Genomic DNA, 17,908 nt, shown 5'->3' on the forward strand with positions numbered 1-17,908 from the left:
CTCTCTGATCGCGTGGCGAACGGCACGTGCTTGTCGAATATTGAGGGGCTTAGGGGCTTAGCTGGATCAGCTGGATCAGCCTGATCGCCGAGTTCTGATCACAGCCACTGTATCTTCACAACACCACCCGTTGTCCTTCCTCCTTCGCGTTCCCACCTTTACTTCCTGCCCAAAGTTACCTCAAGCTGTTTTCAGAAGTTCGCTCTCAACACATATCTACTCAGATGTCCTGAACCCATGGCTGTCGCTTTGCGCACTGCTGCCCCGCTGAAACCGGAGATCAGGCTGGCTCAAACGCTCTCTGAGTTTGAGTCAATCCTCTCCGATAGCCAAAAGCTCGGCCTTCGGGCATACAAAAACCAGACCGCGCCAGAAACTACGGATGTGATGCGACTTACAGCGGAGATTGACAGGAACAATGGTCGACGGAGGTCTCGACGATGTGTGGGTCCGCGATTTTCCAGTATCTTGCAAGCTGTCCAGCAATTTTCCACCATTGTCGACACCATCGTTGGTGGCTCTCAGTCTCTGCTTGCAAGCGCCATATGGGGTGTGTTAAAGATGACCCTCCAAATCACTTCTAGCTTCACATCCTATTTCGAGAATCTATCGGTTCTCTTTATGAACATCGGACGGACTTGCCCACGGTTCCAGGAGTTCGGTTCCTTATACCCTAGGTCGCAAAGTCTTCAGAGAGCGCTCTGTGAATACTTCATTGTCGTTGTCGAATTGTGCATGCGTGCGGTGCTCTTTATCAAGAAGCCCTTCTTGTCTCAGATCTCATCCGCCATCCTCGCGCCTTTTCATTCGGAATTTGGCAGCTTTGAGGTCGACCTTGCGCGATTGGCGAATGTGATTAGGGACGAGGTATCACTGGCAGCAAAACAAGAACAAAGTCTCGAAGTGAAGGAGAACTTGTCATTTCGCACCCTTTCAGCAAAGCTCTCAGAAGGAGTGGCCCTTGAACTGGAGAAACTTAGGAGACTGAGATATCAACAGAGGAAATCGGAGCTACTCAATGCTTGTTCAGTCTACAACCACGAGACCGCTTGGAGACAAGCCCGGAAGTCGGGTACAAGCACCTGGATCTTTCAACAAGACCTGTACAAGCAGTGTATCCAAAGCTCAGAGTCCAGTGTCTTATGGTGCACAGGAATTGTGGGGTCTGGAAAGACTGTCCTGTCCGCCAATGTGGTTGAGAACACTGTCATGGTGGCGCCCGCCGCTGTCGTCAGTTATTTTCTCTGTCGGTACGACGAAACAGAGTCCTTGAAAGCAAAAACAGTGGTTGGCAGCCTGGTGCGGCAACTTTTAAGTTCGTTGAAACCGGAAACATTCGATACTGTTGACTCGATTCATACGAACATGCTAGACACTGAGCAAGTTATGGACCTTCTCGAAAAGTTACTTCCTGTGGGTCCACAATTCTACTTCATTATCATCGACGGGCTAGACGAGTGTCCGGAGGATGAATCGGAAACAATTTTCAAGTTCATACGCACCTCGCTCACCTGGAAACACGTCTTCCATGTCTTCTTCACGAGTCGGCCAGATCTCTACCACAAAGCTTTCTCAGTACTTCCGCAGTGTCACCATATACCACTACCGGATTCAAACCCTGAGATTGAAATGTATATTGAGAGCGCTTTAGAGGAACGACTCGAGTCCGGCATGCTCCGCATTGGAGATCCCACAATTATTTTGTCCATTCAAGATGCCCTATTGAAAGGGAGCCAAGGAATGTGAGTATCTGGCGATTGAAGGCCAACCAGCACATTCTACCTTCAGTGATGCTGACATTGTGTAGGTTTCTCTGGGTTGTCTTTCAGCTCGATTCCATCTGCTCCCAAGCTACCGACGAAGACATACTTGCCGCACTGAAGTCTCTCCCCAAGGACTTGCCAGAAACCTTCAGTCGTATCATCAGAAAGCTAGACCAGAGCAATGCTGCCAGTACGGAACTTTACAAGAAGATGTTCGAGGTCGTCGCCGCCGCCCAACGTCCTCTCACGGTCGAGGAGCTTCGCGAGGCTGTGAGTGTCGTGCCTGGAGTAAGGTCTTGGCAACCCCAAAAGCTGGTCAATGATATGCTCAAAGTACTCTACAGCTGTGGTAGCTTACTCGTCGTTGACGAAGAATGTTCGACCGTGCATTTCGCTCACCACAGTGTCAAGCAATTCTTTCTGTCCGACTCTGCAGATGAGGTGGTCAGACGATACCACGTGGACGCATCAAACGCGGATCTGAGCTTAGGAGAGGTCTGTGTGACGTACCTGAATTTTGAGGTGTTTGGAATGCAACTCGAGAAGATCAACAACTCCGCATTCCCGGAACTGATTCACTTGCCATCGGTGGTATTAACCTCGGCCCTACCTCAATCAATAGTGACCAAATTGGCGATAAAGCTCCTCAGAGGACGAGAGAGACGACGGTACGATTGGAAGTCGCAGCTGGACCTGGTGGGCCGGTCCACGGAGGAACAACTCAAACCGCACCCGCGTGAACATGCCTTTCTACCCTATGCACAAAAGTACTAGCTTCAACACTCTAAATCGTTTGAAGCTGGGCTGGTAACTTGTTATGAGTTATGGTGCGATCTGGTCGACGACAAGCTCTCCTACGTGGATCTTCCATGGAGTCCCGTGGATCTTCCATGGAGTCCTTACCTCAACCTCGACATCCTAGGATGGGTTGCGGAAAATGAACATGGAGCCCTTCTTCACCACTTACTCCAGAGAACGCTAGAAATCCCTACAAACTCGCACCTTTGGGATCTGTTTCGGACGGGTTCCCAATCCGTCCTATTGAACACACTCTTCGGGCTGTTGACAGTACGTGCTCTGAGCTTCAACGCCGACGCAAAATCCTACGGGCTAGCAGTGATACTCGCAGCACAGACGCATAAGACAGAATACATTCCATCTCTGCTCGAGAAGGGTTCTGATGCCCAACGCAACGTGGTCAAGCCCCCACGACTGCCATTTGCGGTGTCCGGTTCTTTGGGAGCCCGGAAGCCGCTTCTGTCACCCGACAATCCTCTTGTGAATTCGACAGATTCGAAGAGCTGGACAGCCCTTATGTGGGTGGCAGCCGAGGGGGATCTTGAACTCGTCCGGCTGTTGCTCTCGCAAGATGGCATAGACGTGAGACATCATACAACTGACGGCACCAATGCACTGTCCTTGGCGATTGATGGTGGCCATTTGGACATAGCCAGACTGTTGTTGGAGCAGGTCGACTATGCCTGGGACGATGTTATGATATCTAAAATTCTACTCTCCGCGGCGGAGAGAGGAACAAAGGATATAGTGACCGAGATGCTAACCCGGACGAGAGTCGATATCAACTCAAGAGATCCCGATGGCTCCACACCATTGAGTCGAGCAGTTATATCCCAGAACGAAGGAGTAGTTAACGCACTATTGGAATATCCTGGTATCGACGTCAACGCGAGAGACAGTGAACGCAGGACACCCTTGATGAGCACAATCCAGGACCACCCTTTCGAGTATTCAATAGTTGACGCACTATTGTCACATCCTAATATCGACGTCAATGCGAAGAACAATGAAATGGAGACACCCTTGATGGTCGCAATCCAGTCCGGCCGTTTCAAGCATCTAATAGTTGACGCAATATTGTCGCATCCTAATATCGACGTCAACGCGAAGGACAATGCAGGGGAGACACCATTGATGGTCGCAATCCGGTACGAGTCTTACAAGCAGTTAAATGCAATTGACACACTATTGTCACGTCCCGATATTGATGTCAATGCGAAGAACAAAGAAGGAATGACAGCACTCCTGGTGGCCGTTTCTCGAGATAGACGGGGTGTCCTTAAGCAGCGTGTTGAGCAGTTAGTTGAGAAGCTGGTTGAGCGGCCCGATGTGGACCTGCTGTGGCGAGACAACTCTGGAAGGTCAGCAAAAGCGATCGCTGAAAGTATGCGTCACAAGAAACTCATCCAGTTGATTGAGTCTGCTATCGAGGCGCGCTATCGAGCGGTGCCAATTCACACAGACGCTCCCGGTGACTCTACCGAGCTGGGCCGATCATGACCATGCTCATGGCCATCACTATCAGAGGGTGGTTGTGGTGAGTTTGGATTTTGGAGTGAAGGATGTTGTAGATCTACGAACATCTGAGCCGGCGGTTTGCAGACATATTGCCAAGGATTCTCAGAGAGAGGGACAAAGCGAAGCACTGAATTGTTGGCGCAATGGAGAAATGGAAACATTTATCTGGATCTGGATCTGGGAGTCAAGCGAGACCGAGACTTGTGAATTCATGCCATGCCATGCCATGTTGTTTATGTGTGTCCAGAGCCCCTATCCGGATATCAGCGCTATGGCCATGCGAGTTTGATGTCGATGTCGATGTCGACGAGATCCCCACGCTAATATCCAAGGAAATAATGAAGCACGCCGAAACAAGAGAGAAAGAGAGGGAATGAGAGACAAACCCCCCTTGGACATGCCATGCCCTGTCTCCCCGCAATGTCCAAAATGCCAGGTCGAAGTCGATGGAAGTTGTATCAAACAAGTTAACCAATGCGGGTGGTCAGATACCACAACTTTCTTTCTCGCTCCCTCTGTCTCTCTGTCTTCCTCTGTCTCTCTGTCTTCCTCTGTCTCTCGCTCTCTCTCTTTCTGTCTTCCTCTCCCCCTCGGGAGCTGGAAACACCCCTCGGGAGCTGGAAACACCAACCATCCAGATGTTGAGAGTGCAAATCTGAATAGAAACTTGAGTGTCGCGCCGATACTCCGAACCCTATGCGGAGTTCCAGCAAGAACAGCCCCGGTTGTGTCACATGCCTCCTACGCCCTGCCAGGAGGTGGGAAGACTTTCTTCAGCAGACTCTCCTTCTTGCCACCGCGGGCTTTGATCCGCGCGGGGCCGGCACCGCCCTTGCCTGGCGGAGGGTCGAATTCGGTCTGCAGGTTCAGGCCGAGGACCATGCGGCGGGCCGACTCTTGACTCTTCCGCCGCGGAGGGAAGCCAGCTCCCATGTCGGGCTGCAGGTGCTGCGACGTCTGGGTCGGAGTCTGCGAGCGCGAGCCTGGACCCGGGGAACTACGGCTGGGGCCGAAAAATGTCCGCGTCTCCGACTGTCCGGGTCCCTGCTGCGAGCTGAGCAGAGGCACGCCCGTTGCAGGCGTCAGAGGACCGGCATTCGTGTATGCGTCATCCCGTAAGCGAAGGTATTCTTGTGCCCGATCCTGCGGGTTGTAATCTGTGTCATCTGAGGAATATTGTTGCGTTTGTGGCTGTGGCTGTGGCTCTGGCTGCACCTGCGCCTGCTGCTGTGTTTGTGGTTGTGTTTGCTGGTTCTGATTCTGGTGCTGGTTCTGGCCTCGATTTTGACTCTGAGTTTGGGCTTTACCCTGGCTCTGGCTTTGCAGGTAGTTCTGATACTGCTGGTGTGCGTGCGAGTTGAAGTCGAAGCCGAAGGTGGCCATTTCGCTGCTCTCGCTATCTCGGTCCGACAAGGACTTAGCTTTAGCTTTGGTGTTGGTGTTGGTACTGAACCCTTTGATTTCCATTGCGGCACGCCTCTGTTTCCGCCTCAACCGGCTCTGCATCCATTTGCGGAACAGCCAGTAACACGCGAAGCTGAAGCCAATGCCGCCCACCACGCCGGCTACAATGGCGCCAGTCATGCCGGCCTTACTGAAAGATGAGATCTTGGTCGATTTGGCGGCCACGGGAACAGTGTCGGCGCACAGGGTCTGTGTCAACACGTATGGGCCTTGTGGACGGGCCGCTGCGAGGTGGAACGTCGGTGGCTGCGCGTCGTAGTTTGCAATGAAGTAGATGGACGAGAGAAATGCGGATCCAAATAGACCGACTTCAGTGTTTGTGTTCGTGCTGGCCGTCGTATTCTTGCTCGAAGAAGCGATAGACCCCGCGGAGATGGGGGACTTATTGGACACGTTGCGCAGCCATTGTGCGTCATAAGTGATATTGAGCCCGCCGGCGAGTGAGATGGTTAGCGTCGCGTCGAAGTTGTTGGGCAGCCGCAGAACGGGGTTGCCACCGGCTTCGTCGTCGTCGTCGGCGGCGGCGGAGGTCGTGGCACCAGTCTCGTCTGCGAATTTCTGAGTTACGGCTGCTGGCAGATCAAGTTGGTACTGGGACGTGGTGATATAGGCATCGAGGCTTGCGTTGAGTAAATCTGTCCCCTTCCCGTCTGCAGTGGACAGTGTCATTTGTGTGACCGAGACCTTGAACGGACTGTTCATGGCTGCTGGACCGACAGGGTTGACGATGGAGAAGTTGTAGACATCTCCTTGCAAGCGGCCCGAGTCGTAGCCGCCCAGGGTCAGAGAGCCATTGATGGCGCCGTTGGCCGGCTCGTACGCCGTGCCCAGGTACAGACCGAAAGAGCGGGTGGCGATCAGGCGCTGGTCGGACAGGTGGCGGAGCAATGTGCTGGCCGGACCGAGCCCCACTAGCCCAGCAGGGCCGAACCACGTCGTCGAGCTCGACGACGCGTTCGACAGCACGGTCATCGGAAAGGCGGCCAGGCGAGTCACGTTCGGTGGCGATGGGTCAAAGTAGTGCGTGAACAGGTTAAATGTGTCCAAGGCCGTCTCCACGATGGTGGCGGGGATGGAACCTAGATTGTCGAGTGACTTGTAGGATGAGCTAGATGAGGATCTTGTCGTTGTACTATCAGTCAGCATCTTTTCTTCTACTCTTTCGCCGGAGTAGCAAGACACAAGAGGGGGAGGTGAGAAACGGGGCAAGGTGACTCACGTCTCGGACAGTTCTGGAGAGTAGAATCCATGGCTCTGGGTGATGCAGTCCTTGAAAGGACTGGAGCTGCAATAGTCGAGGTTTCCGACCGTCGTCTCATTGTTGGAGAAGGATGGCCACTGCGACAGATTCTGGGACGTGGGACTGCCGATGCCGGTGAAAAGACCGTACTGGAAGGTAATGCCGCCGTCGACCGCTCGGTTGTGGATGTCCACGAAGATGGGCGGAATGGAACAGTTGCTCGCGTCGACCACAGTTGAGAGGATAAGAACTGCCCCCAGAAAGGCCGCCATCCTGATGTGCAACCAACGTGATGGGTATAGATCACCGAACGGGGTATCGGTCAGTGCAGGCTGAGGCTCAGGCACGATTCGAGCAAGGAAAGGGAAGCAAAAGCAAAAGAAACAGCAGCAGAATCAACACAACGTAAAAGAGTCAAAGGGTTGATGGGGGCGGTAGGCATGCAACGAATATTATGGGACAGACTTCAAGGACATCTTCAAGGTTTGTCGGTGGTCAGCCTGGCCGGCATATCATATGCACCAGCTGGCGATGGCGAAAAGATGAAACAGCAGAGTTACGACTGACGCCGTGCGGGGATCCGTGAGGCATGGAGCCAAAATTGTCATACCGCCTGTTGCCTGCATCTTCGCAGAGGTCGATTCTTGTGAGGCCAGAAGCCAGAGTCCAACTGAAGCCGAGAAGTAGTCCAAATATAGCAATGGCAATGTCCATTGCCGCCGAGCGACAACCCGGAACCCAGCAAGCGGTGCCCTTGGCGCCGACCTACTGTACAGGCGCGAGGACGTGGGCCAATTGGAGGCCGGCGACAGGGGGGCTGTATAGCCACATTCCGGCTTCTGACTGGCCTGTCAGAACGCAACCGCTGGCCAGTCAGGTCGTGGGGTCGGCGTCTTGGTCGCTGCCTCTGCCGCTCGTCTATCCTTCCAAAATAATCCAAGATTCATATGTGTATTCAACCAAAAGCCTGTCGTGTAACCAATAACAACTCCCCACGATAAGGCCGGGTTGCCGTGGGATGCTAGATGACTTTCAGCATATGCGCGTTGCTGCACCTAAGAATTTTCAACCCTTGGCTTTCTTCCTGACGAGGCTGGTAGGTAGTGTGTTCACCGATGCCTGGCGAGATGTTGGCCCACCCTCGGAGAATGCTGGCCTTGCCTCCATCATGCTGTCTGCTTTCCTCTTCTTGCGCACTCCGGTCAGGACGTTGACGTGCTGCGCGGCAGCCGGCTCATGCGCTTTGGGCAGGGTCAAAGGCCGCTCGCCATTTATGGGCTGTCCAAATACTGCGCCGCCTGACAACTCCAAGGCTTTCTGGACCCATCCTTTGGTACTTTCCGCAGCGAGCTCCTCTCCTGCAAAGTCGCTTTGCAACAGCCAGTCTAATAAAGACTGGTACTGATCAGCGTCAAGCACTATCTGGCCCTGCGTGCCCTTGGTAGATTCAATGCTTATTGTAGGCATCGGTTGTTCTGCCGATGCTACAGCGGTGGTCAGCGAACCCTTGCCGGCTTCGTTCCCCAACCGAGCAACTGTGGTAGGATCTGTTTGAGACCCGCTACGGGGCGAAGACGCCCGCGGTGGCTTGGGCGCCTCGATTGACCGGGAACCCCCGTCAGGCTGCACCCCAGAGTTCAAGCTATCGTATTCAAGCACCTGAACACTCCTAGGCGTAGATTGATTCGTCTGAGTAGACAATTTGACCGAATCACGCATCTTTCCGGTCTCTTCCAGCAGGTTCAGAGGTGCGTGAGCAGATTGACTGGATGGGAAAACCAGCCACAGAAAACCAACCAATCTTCCAGCGGAGCATTCTTGTCTATACGACATCATTTCCCAAAACTGATCCAGAGTTTTCACACTCCGCCATTGTCCACGCTCGTCGACAAATTCCCCATCCAAGTCGTCAAGGAATCTTGATTTGGGGTCGTCGGGCAAACGAGGAATCAGGTGCCTTGGAGGCTTTGAGGTGTCTGCAACCAAGAGTTCGGCTGGGTAAGAATTGATCCAGTTTGGGGCGGACGGCGAGTCCAGGTGGCTGGATGGTGGAAATAACGCTTTCGTCTCTGCTCTGTCACAGCCCGGGACTAAGAGATGAGCGGTAGCGCGGCAGGGTAGTGACAGGCCATCGTTACGTCGTCGTAGGACATTGTCCATCACCCGGCACCACCATTTGATGAGCTGCCGATCGTCAAGGACGTGCTTGCCCACATTCTCAATGCTCCCGGGGAAGAGGTATTGGTTCTGTGACCGGGCAAAAAGGGACAAGACCACCCTCGACTGGTTTAGCCTAGGCTCAAGTAGGAACTCTACGAAGGTCGCGATGACAGAACCGACGATAGAAGGGGACCCTTTTGGCGCGTTGAGGCGGGAGGAGAAGCCGGAGGAATCGGCTTTGGACACGAACAGAGTGGTCAAGCTCGGGCTTGTAAAGATCAAAATTTCCACGGCGTAGACCAGAACTTCCCTGCTGTCATCATGTTGAGGCGAAGCTACCGCAAGGAAATGTGATTCGCACAAGGTTGCCTCTTCCAGCTCGCCAGGCAATGAAGCAAAGAGCGTGGTTGTTGAGCTAGGGGTTGACGAAGCATGATATGACCTTAGACTTATGCCAACTGGGAGAGAGGCAGCAAGCCGGGACTGCAGAGGCGGTCTTGCCGGCATTTCTGCATACTGATCCAAGGCGGCGATCGGCTGGTGGATAGATCAGGAGGATTAATGATAACGTTAGCCGGTGCGAAACAAAGACACCAATAGGTACGAGTACGGATATTCAATCAACATACGAGGCAGACCAGGGGGCTGCAGGAGGAAAAAGCGCGTGTTCAGGACCATGTCAGTTGTAGGTTAAGCTTATCGCGTGTCCGCCAACCAAAAACGATGACGCTAGGCCTGTTCTGAAATGCGAACCAGGGAGGGCAACTCTGCCACCCACCTCACAGTGCAGTGTGACCATCAACAGAACCGTTTCCCCTCCGTTGGGCATTCCCCGCCCAGAGGCACCAAACATTCCCCGCCAGATCACGGCAGGCCACAGAAGCATTTAAACAGCCTGACCGCCCCTGCAGGACCAACCTCTTCTTGAACCGTATTCATCCCGATTGTAACATACCAGCCCTGATCAAACCAGTTTGGCGCTAGCAGTGTCCAACAGTCATATAATGGAGAATGATCAGTCGGATCTCTGTGACAATGACATTGACCTCACACCAAGGTCGACGGTACATATGAAACTATGCTTCAGATCCCCTCCCACCAATTCCAGTGCCAACGGCAACGGCAATGGCAACGGCACCTCGCCAGCCCCCGGCCGAACGCCTTCCGTCTCGAAGACCTTCTCCCGGCTCCAAGGAGATTCAATGAGTGCTCTTCATGCTCATACAGGCCAGGATCACCGCCCCCAGCCGACGATGCCGGCTAGCCCTGCTCACCGGAAGGATGATCATAACGCGAAGTTACGCTTGGCCCAGTATCCGAACTGCGACGCACAGGTCAAAAAGGATCGTCATTCCCAGCTGATGACCATAAAGGGGCCTCCACTAGATCCTCTAGATGATTATCACACACAGTTGGCCCTGTTGGAAGATCAAAATAAACTCCGCTTAACAAGGGCGAGGGAGTGGCAAGAACGATATCCGAAAGAGCACGTGGGATCTGACACCTGAGCACCTACTGCTGGAGTACAGACTGTGAGAGGCTGAGCGGGCGTCTGAGAGTAAAGTGGGTAGGTAGGAAGGATGCATTCTGCCATTGAGGCTGGAGAATCCCAGGGATATCAAAGCTACAGTCCGGGTGATATACCTCGGGCGGGAGCAAACGATGCCACGCGATCTTCAACCTGATGTCCTGGCAGACTGTCGCGATGCTAAAAGTAGCTATGCTTGAATATTCATGATTGAGAGATGGTGGGCGGCAAATGGTGTTGACGGTCGGAAGTCTTGTTCAAACGTGTCGGCAAACTTGCCTATTTTGGCTTCACGCTCGGTGAAGCGACTCGAGGTTCGAGGATCGAAACTCGAGACTGGAACTTTCTGACAGGCAAAAAGTCATCCCATCAATCCATCGTCTTCTCGCTCGCACGCCACTGCGCTCACATCCTCGCTCTGAAAAGACTATTCTACTGATCGTGGGAGATCGTAGCATCCATAAGCTAAGCTATCGTCTGGCGCGACTCCCGTTACACTCGCCACCTGTATTGTGTAACACAAATCATGCTGTAGCTGACCTCCAGGCCATTTTGCACTCCTACTTCGTTGCTAATCTGTCATGTCTACCTCCAGTTCCGAGACAGAAGCACCAGCAGATTCGCCTCGACAAGACAGCGGGGACCTGCATCTTGCAGAGGACGGTGAAATCAGCGATCATGACACCGCGTCCCCCAGGTCCACACGTCAAGACCCCAAGGAGACAGATGTAGTCAATCCTCCCCTCCCTACCGAGGAACCTCCACCATTGCCCAATGAGGCGCCTCCAGCAGAGCCAGTTGATGACGGATGGGATCCAATATGGGACGACCGAGCTCAGGCATTCTATTTCTTCAACCGGTTTACGAACATTTCACAGTGGGAAAACCCAAGAATACCCGATACACCGCAGGCAGGACCACCAGGAGTAGGAAACCACGACAGATTAGCAAGCCCGCGCGAGGCCGTTGCTGCTAGGCGAGTTGGTGGCTACGATCCCGCCATCCATGGCGACTATGATCCCAATGCCGATTACGCCAAAACATACGAAACGCAAGACGACCTTGGCGCAGGCAGCGCCGTACCTGGAGCAGATCCCACCGATGTCTACGCTGCCACCGGGACCTTCAACCGGTTCACAGGTAAATGGCAAAGTGCCGACCTCAACCCAGAGAAATTCAGCGACGAGCAGAAGAGCCGACGGCAGATGAACGCGTTCTTTGATGTGGATGCGGCTGCGAACTGCCATAATGGACGAAGTCTCCGGGCAGAACGCGCCAGCAAGAAGCTCAGCAAAGCAGAGTTAAAAGCATTCAAGGAGAAGCGAAGGGAGAAGAAGGAAGAAAAACGCCGCGCGTGGTTGCGGGATTGAGCAACTTAGAGACGGGTTTCGAGGCACGAGCGGTTATGATTCTGGATATATATGAATGTCATCAAATGCAGCATGTTGTGCACGGCGTACTTGCTTATGCCTTCCCGTTGACGGAGTAGGGACGTACCGGATTCGGGAGCTCTGGCTCTGCGGATCGGGCGGGAGTTGCACGTCAAATTCGATGTTTTGCCATTTTGTAGATATTCACCGATCCACTTAAACCCTCCGTTTTCCTTTTCTTTTTTTGCTTTCTTACATGCTTTTTTCTGTCTGCTATGATGCACCCATGTTGATAGATGGCGTGGCGGTTGTCTGCGTCGCTTGGTACATTTTCATAGCCTGCGTCTGCACAATTGGTGAGATCTGTCTGTATGAACTTCCCCCACCGCACAGGCGCAAAACAGCCGAAGTTGACCTCCTCGATAGATTCCTCTACTACCGCCGTGCCCCCCCACGAGCAGCCGTCCTCTCCAGAGAAAGGGACCAAATTCCCCATGTTACCGTCATACGCCCTTGCAAAGGCAGAGAGCCGTACCTCTATGAATGTCTACGCTCCACCCTCTTCCAGGACTACCCAGCCGACAAGTTGACGGTTCACTTCTGTGTCTCGTCCCGTTCCGACGGCGCCTACGAAACCATTGAGAAGGTCGTCAGAGACCATCCGGGCCACGATGCACAGATCTTCATTGAAGCAGAGGACGATGAGGCTGCAGAAGCAACGGCTCATAGGGACCTGCTGGGCCCAAATCCCAAGATTAGGAACATGAGCAGAGCGTATCGCAAGGCCAAAGGGGATTTGATCTGGATCATCGACTGCAACGTCTGGGTGGGCAGAGGTGCCTGCGGGCGCATGGTAGACAAACTCTGCGGGTTCTCCCACCACGGAGCAACTTCTCAACCGTACAAACTGGTCCATCACCTCCCGATTTCGGTGGATGTGGATGAGTATTCGAACAAGCAGAAGACCAATACCTCGTCCTACGACGACGCCTCAACAACTACAATTTCCCCATCGGAGACAGGTCGATCAACAAGGCCGGGCAACATCAGCCAGTACGGTGGGCGACTCGAAGAGCTCTTTCTCTCCTCGTCACACGCGAAGATGTACGTGGCCATTAATATGGTGGCGGTTGCGCCATGCATCGTCGGGAAGTCCAACATGTTTCGCCGCTCACACCTCGACCATCTGACTGCCGAACGTGCAAAGCGTGAAGATCCCACCGCTCCTACCCTTGCCAGAACAGGCATAGACTACTTCTCCCACAACATCTGCGAAGATCATCTCATTGGGGACTTGCTGTGGAAGTCGACCGTCCCCGATCTGCCCGAGTTCCCTCCGAGGATGCGTAACCACGGCCTCGTCCTGGGTGATCTCGCCATCCAACCCGTAGCCGGCATGACGGTGGTCAACTACGTCGCGAGACGCGTCCGCTGGTTGAGGGTGAGGAAGTTCACTGTGCCTGCAGCCACAATCGTGGAGCCTGGCACCGAGAGCTTTCTGTGCTCTGCCTGCGGAGCTTTTGGTGTCACGACCTGCCAGTCTACACAGGCCTGGTTCGGAAATACCTGGGGCAGCTTCTTCTTCTGGTGGACCCTGAGTATCATTCTGTGGGCCAGTGTTGACTGGCAGCTGTATCAACTCCTCCACTCGGGCCGCACACTTGAGACAAACGAGGCTGGTGCAGATGATCTGCCCGCGTTCGCCAGGCCGCTCACCCGAGACCGTAGTAAGCGACCTTTCAAGGCGTGGCTTCTCGCCTGGCTGGGCCGCGAAGCTCTCGCTCTTCCAATCTGGACATGGGCGATTTGGGGTGGCGTGACTGTAACATGGCGCGACCATCGGTTCTGGGTGGGTATAGATATGAAAGTTCACGAGATATGCGAAGATGCGCGCCGGATCAGACTCGATGGTACCACCGGCGAAAAGGGTTTCACCAATGGACATTTAAACGGCACTGCACACGGCAAGAGAAGGACTGACTGAGTGATCCAGCCTTTCTCCTTCTTTTGCGTGACCGACGATGTAGCAGAATGCACGACATGATGAACAAAGCGTGTAAAATAGACCATTAAGCTTCTTGACACCTGATCTTCCAAAGCTCTTGTGTAGCAGCAAAACGCCAGGAGACTGTCTTCTGAAATAGGGCTCTGGACTAGAGAGCTTCGTGTGTGTCGCAAGCTCTGTCAGTCTATACCGACCACCATAGCCACAATAATCCTTTGAGATACTCGACAATCTCTTCCCCTCCTAGTTTGCTCTCGCCGTATAGTCGGTCCACAAAGGTGATCGGGCACTCCTCAACCTTGAGTCCCATGGCTTTCGCCCGGACCATCATTTCCATCTGGAAGGTGTAGCCTTTTGACTCGGTTCTCTCGATGACCGTAACCAACGCCTCTTTTTTGTACAGCCTGAAAGACCCAGTCAAGTCACTCACGCCAGGATTCAAGAGAAAGTCGGCCAGGATGTTTGCACCACAGCTTGTCAGCTTCCTCTTTGCATCCCAGCCGTAGACTCCCCCGATTAGGCCTGGCCTTGATCTATACCTCGTCCCCGTGACGATGTCACAGCCGGTCTGTTTCTGGATCTTGATGAACTCGGGGATAAATTTCGGGTGATGCGAGAAATCTGCATCCATGATGATGACGAAGTTGCCCGTCACAAACTGCAGGCCGTGGACATAGGCGGTGCCCAAACCTAGTTTGCCTGCTCGGGGCTTCAACACGATGTGATCGGACCCGAAGGATTTCTGGAGTTCTTTCGCGCGCTCGAGGGTGCCGTCGGGGGAGGCGTCGTCTACGACGATGATCTCCCACTTTAGTTTTCTGCACAATGCAACAAGATCCATCAGCCATTTGATTTTCTCCCCAGACAATTGTTGGAGTGGGAGACTCACTCTTTGGTGAAGACATCGGAGAGCATCTGCACCAGAACGGGCAGATTCTGTCGCTCATTGTAAGTTGGTAGGATAACCGAGTACTTGTCTTTGGATGCCATGATATTCGCTGCTCAGTATCTCGCGGATCGTGTACCAAAGAAATGAATTTGGTGGTTGGTTGTGGCCTCTCTGACCAGCTTCGAAATCTGTCCTGATTGTGACGGCGCGCTTGGACGAAGTTGTATAATGCGCGTATCATCCAAGGCAGGGCGCGTCCCGCATACTTATCCCCATTTTTAAGTCCGCATGGCCCCAGCACCATTAATGCGAATGTGAGAACTCGATAACACTTCACTCCATCATCAATGTACGCACCCCATGAAAGAAGCTGGGGACAAGTCTGCGTTGTGTGAAGTCTACTGACCGAGTCTGAGGAAATCAGCTTCATGGCCTCACAACATCACAGCCGCAATCCGTCGAGTAGAGCAGGCCTTCCCCGAAGGCCTACAAAAGGACCACTTGATGCTATCGACGATCCGCTTGATACCTCTGAGACAACAGCTCCATCACATTCTTCGCTGCAGAGCTCTCTGCTCCCTCAATCACCGACGAATCAAGTGGTGAAACCTAGACAGCAAGCAGCTCTGCAGATAGAGCGGTTGCCTCTGGAGCAAGCGCAGCCTGGCGAAGAGCCGGTGGGAGCGGAAAGGGATCTCTCCTTTCTGCTCGATGCGTCCATATATCATTCTCTCTCCCAACTCGAGGTCCCGGGCCCGTTCAGAAAGCCCTTTCTCCCACCTCCAACCCGCGAGGCCCAACTTACCGGGTCTCTCGAACAGCTTGACGTGTTACTCTCGCAGTGTGACTTTTTGAGAGGCGCACAGCTTGCCGGTTCCATCTTAACGTCGGGAACTGTTCAACCAACCGATGCTAAGACGATATTCCGGCTTCTTGCTGTCCGCTATTCCTGCCTGGAGTTGTCCGGTAACCTCTTGCTCGCCGCACAAGAAGCGAAGGCTCTCGAAGACTTGAGCTCGACCTTTTACTACGATGATTCGAATCCAGAGCAAGGAGAGGGGGAAGATGTCGAAAAGCCGCGCAAGATTCCTCATCATGTTATGCCCTTCGCCCTTCGGCTGCAAGCTCTACGCCTTCAGAGCATTGGCTTTTCAGATCCGCGCCGAGGCGTGACTACTCTTTACGATACAGCCTCGGAATGTCGCGAGCACTTGTCTGCGTCGGCGACCTCCTCGAGAGAACGACTACTATGGACAGAGCGACTGCAAGAGGTATCCATCCGAGTGGTCAACGCTCTGATCGAAATGGGTGATCTTGAATGTGCTATTCGGACACTAGCAACCGTCAAACCAAGAGATGCGGAGCATATGGCTGTTTGGACGGCGCGAATGGTCCTCCTCCGGATCAAAGCCGGTGATGTCGGTAATGCCCATGAGTTGATCAAGTCCGCGACGCTCAACTCGCCGGAGAGGCTAGCATTGGAATCACTTCTTGCTGTTGCCGAAGGCCGATATGACGTTGCATCCCAGAAACTGTCCGAGTGTGAATCAGAAGCCGATCTGGCCCTCACAGCCCTAGTGAAACAGAACCTGGCGGTAGCTTATCTCTACAAAGGGGAGGTTCGAAAGGCCAGGCAGATGCTTGAAGAGTTGGTCGACGATGGACACTCATTCCAGACTTTGACCATCAATCTTGCTACTGTCTATGACTTGAGCTCAGACAGAGCTCGCGATCTGAAAATGGCGATGATTTCGAAGATTGCCGGTCAGCGAAAAGATTCGGGCTACTTGCGCTCGTTTGTGAATGCCGACTTCAAGCTATGATCGTAGCCGTGCCGGGTCATAGGCACACCGACCCCATGATGCCGTGCCGATAATCAAAGGCTTTGAGAAGCCCTCTGAGATGCGACCCCGCCGCCAGGACTATGAGAACGTGGAATATCTGATGCGAGCTTCCCAGGGTGTCAAACTTGCCCGGATACCAGACCTCCGGAATTCGAGCCTATCGGGTCAGTGTCGGTCCAGCACAAATTTCATTCGACTTACAGCATAAAAGCCAGCACCCACAATATACAGGATACCTTGCAGCACCACCCACGACAGGCCCATCTGGTTCTCCATTGCATCCAACCCCATTGTCTTCAAACCGTCCAAGACTGGAAATACGGCGGAGATTCCCATGCCGACAAACATCAATGCCCTGTATGGTCTCCAAGCGGAGCTCCTGAAGCGAGGCAGCACGGAGGCTGCGGTGCAGGCAATGCCCAATGTGCTGATCTGGTCACCCGATGAGCGGAACTCTTCGTGGCGGGACTGAACAAACTCACCATGAGCCAATACGTCCATTGCTTTCCCGGATGACACCAGAAACCGTAATAGACGCTTGGGATGAAGGAGCCCGTGATAAGCAAAGAGATGCCAGCATAATCCAACTGGTTCCAGAACTTGGCGACTTGCGGGGAGTGATTGGACAGTGCATGAAAGGCGGCGCTCAGACTCAAACAGGAGGTGGCGCCGAGGAAGAAGCAACTCATTGCGATCACATCGGCCGCCGAGGCTCTTTCATATCGCGGTTTCAGAATTTTGTACAGGAAAGCGGCCAGTGGCAGACTCAGCGTAGCCGGGACCAAGTGAGTCCAAATGTTGATGCTCTGATTGTGCCAGTGGAATATGCTCTGAAGGGACCTCGCGTAACTGTAGGATGCTTGTCGATAGCTGCCGTGGATGTGATGATTGTCTTGCAGCCAATGAGGAAGGTCATTCCATTGAAGCAGTGTGTACCACGGAGCAACCGGTTTATCAGAGTTGGCGGCTGGGGTGGATGGTCTGATGGATGTGGATGTATTAACCGGTGCGGATTTCGGGGACATTTTGATTGAGCGGTTCTTTGATCTGTCTCGGGGTCAGGAGCGAGCAAGCGAGCGAGGGCGAGGGCGAGGGCGAGGGCGAGGGCGAGGGCGAGGGCGAGGGCGAGGGCGAGGGCGAGAACGAGGGCGAGGAACGTTGGTTCTATGCCGAGATGTGGACATATCTATATACTCTTGGGTGACTCTGCATGTGCCCAGGCCACAAGCTTGGAAGCGTTGGGGAGAAAATGGGTTCCTTGGAAATGAAGCCCCTTCGCAACTGCCAGTCGCAGTCATAGTAAACCATCAGGCCCGGCCCGGCCCGGTT

The 17,908-nt window shown here is 53.6% G+C and overlaps 8 protein-coding genes across 8 annotated transcripts; 4 read left to right on the forward strand and 4 right to left on the reverse strand.

Moving 5' to 3' along the window:
- Nucleotides 1-237: 237 nt before the first annotated feature.
- On the forward strand, nt 238-4,061 carry A1O3_00233 (uncharacterized protein; the record flags this gene model as incomplete). Its single annotated transcript, XM_007730383.1, has 3 exons — nt 238-1,742; nt 1,808-2,499; nt 2,563-4,061. 3 exons carry the CDS (start codon nt 238-240, stop codon nt 4,059-4,061), a joined length of 3,696 nt encoding a protein of 1,231 aa, XP_007728573.1.
- Nucleotides 4,062-4,820: 759 nt separating this feature from the next.
- A1O3_00234 (uncharacterized protein) lies at nt 4,821-7,055 on the reverse strand (the record flags this gene model as incomplete). The annotated part of the gene is made up of 2 exons (XM_007730384.1): nt 4,821-6,651; nt 6,763-7,055. The coding sequence occupies 2 exons, from the start codon at nt 7,053-7,055 to the stop codon at nt 4,821-4,823; spliced, it is 2,124 nt and encodes a 707-aa protein (XP_007728574.1).
- A 793-nt stretch (nt 7,056-7,848) lies between these two features.
- On the reverse strand, nt 7,849-9,450 carry A1O3_00235 (uncharacterized protein; the record flags this gene model as incomplete). The annotated part of the gene is made up of 1 exon (XM_007730385.1): nt 7,849-9,450. The coding sequence occupies one exon, from the start codon at nt 9,448-9,450 to the stop codon at nt 7,849-7,851; it is 1,602 nt and encodes a 533-aa protein (XP_007728575.1).
- Nucleotides 9,451-11,052: 1,602 nt separating this feature from the next.
- On the forward strand, nt 11,053-11,841 carry A1O3_00236 (uncharacterized protein; the record flags this gene model as incomplete). Its single annotated transcript, XM_007730386.1, has 1 exon — nt 11,053-11,841. One exon carries the CDS (start codon nt 11,053-11,055, stop codon nt 11,839-11,841), a length of 789 nt encoding a protein of 262 aa, XP_007728576.1.
- A 286-nt stretch (nt 11,842-12,127) lies between these two features.
- Nucleotides 12,128-13,825, forward strand: A1O3_00237 (ceramide glucosyltransferase; the record flags this gene model as incomplete). Its single annotated transcript, XM_007730387.1, has 1 exon — nt 12,128-13,825. The coding sequence occupies one exon, from the start codon at nt 12,128-12,130 to the stop codon at nt 13,823-13,825; it is 1,698 nt and encodes a 565-aa protein (XP_007728577.1).
- Nucleotides 13,826-14,030: 205 nt separating this feature from the next.
- A1O3_00238 (dolichol-phosphate mannosyltransferase) lies at nt 14,031-14,836 on the reverse strand (the record flags this gene model as incomplete). The annotated part of the gene is made up of 2 exons (XM_007730388.1): nt 14,031-14,664; nt 14,736-14,836. The coding sequence occupies 2 exons, from the start codon at nt 14,834-14,836 to the stop codon at nt 14,031-14,033; spliced, it is 735 nt and encodes a 244-aa protein (XP_007728578.1).
- Nucleotides 14,837-15,163: 327 nt separating this feature from the next.
- A1O3_00239 (uncharacterized protein) lies at nt 15,164-16,558 on the forward strand (the record flags this gene model as incomplete). Its single annotated transcript, XM_007730389.1, has 1 exon — nt 15,164-16,558. One exon carries the CDS (start codon nt 15,164-15,166, stop codon nt 16,556-16,558), a length of 1,395 nt encoding a protein of 464 aa, XP_007728579.1.
- A 16-nt stretch (nt 16,559-16,574) lies between these two features.
- On the reverse strand, nt 16,575-17,604 carry A1O3_00240 (uncharacterized protein; the record flags this gene model as incomplete). Its single annotated transcript, XM_007730390.1, has 3 exons — nt 16,575-16,736; nt 16,781-17,011; nt 17,062-17,604. The coding sequence occupies 3 exons, from the start codon at nt 17,602-17,604 to the stop codon at nt 16,575-16,577; spliced, it is 936 nt and encodes a 311-aa protein (XP_007728580.1).
- Between the last annotated feature and the right edge of the window lie 304 nt (nt 17,605-17,908).

Source organism: Capronia epimyces (genome assembly GCF_000585565.1).
Source record: "Capronia epimyces CBS 606.96 chromosome Unknown aczIQ-supercont1.1, whole genome shotgun sequence".
NCBI classification, from domain to species: Eukaryota; Fungi; Ascomycota; class Eurotiomycetes; order Chaetothyriales; family Herpotrichiellaceae; genus Capronia; species Capronia epimyces.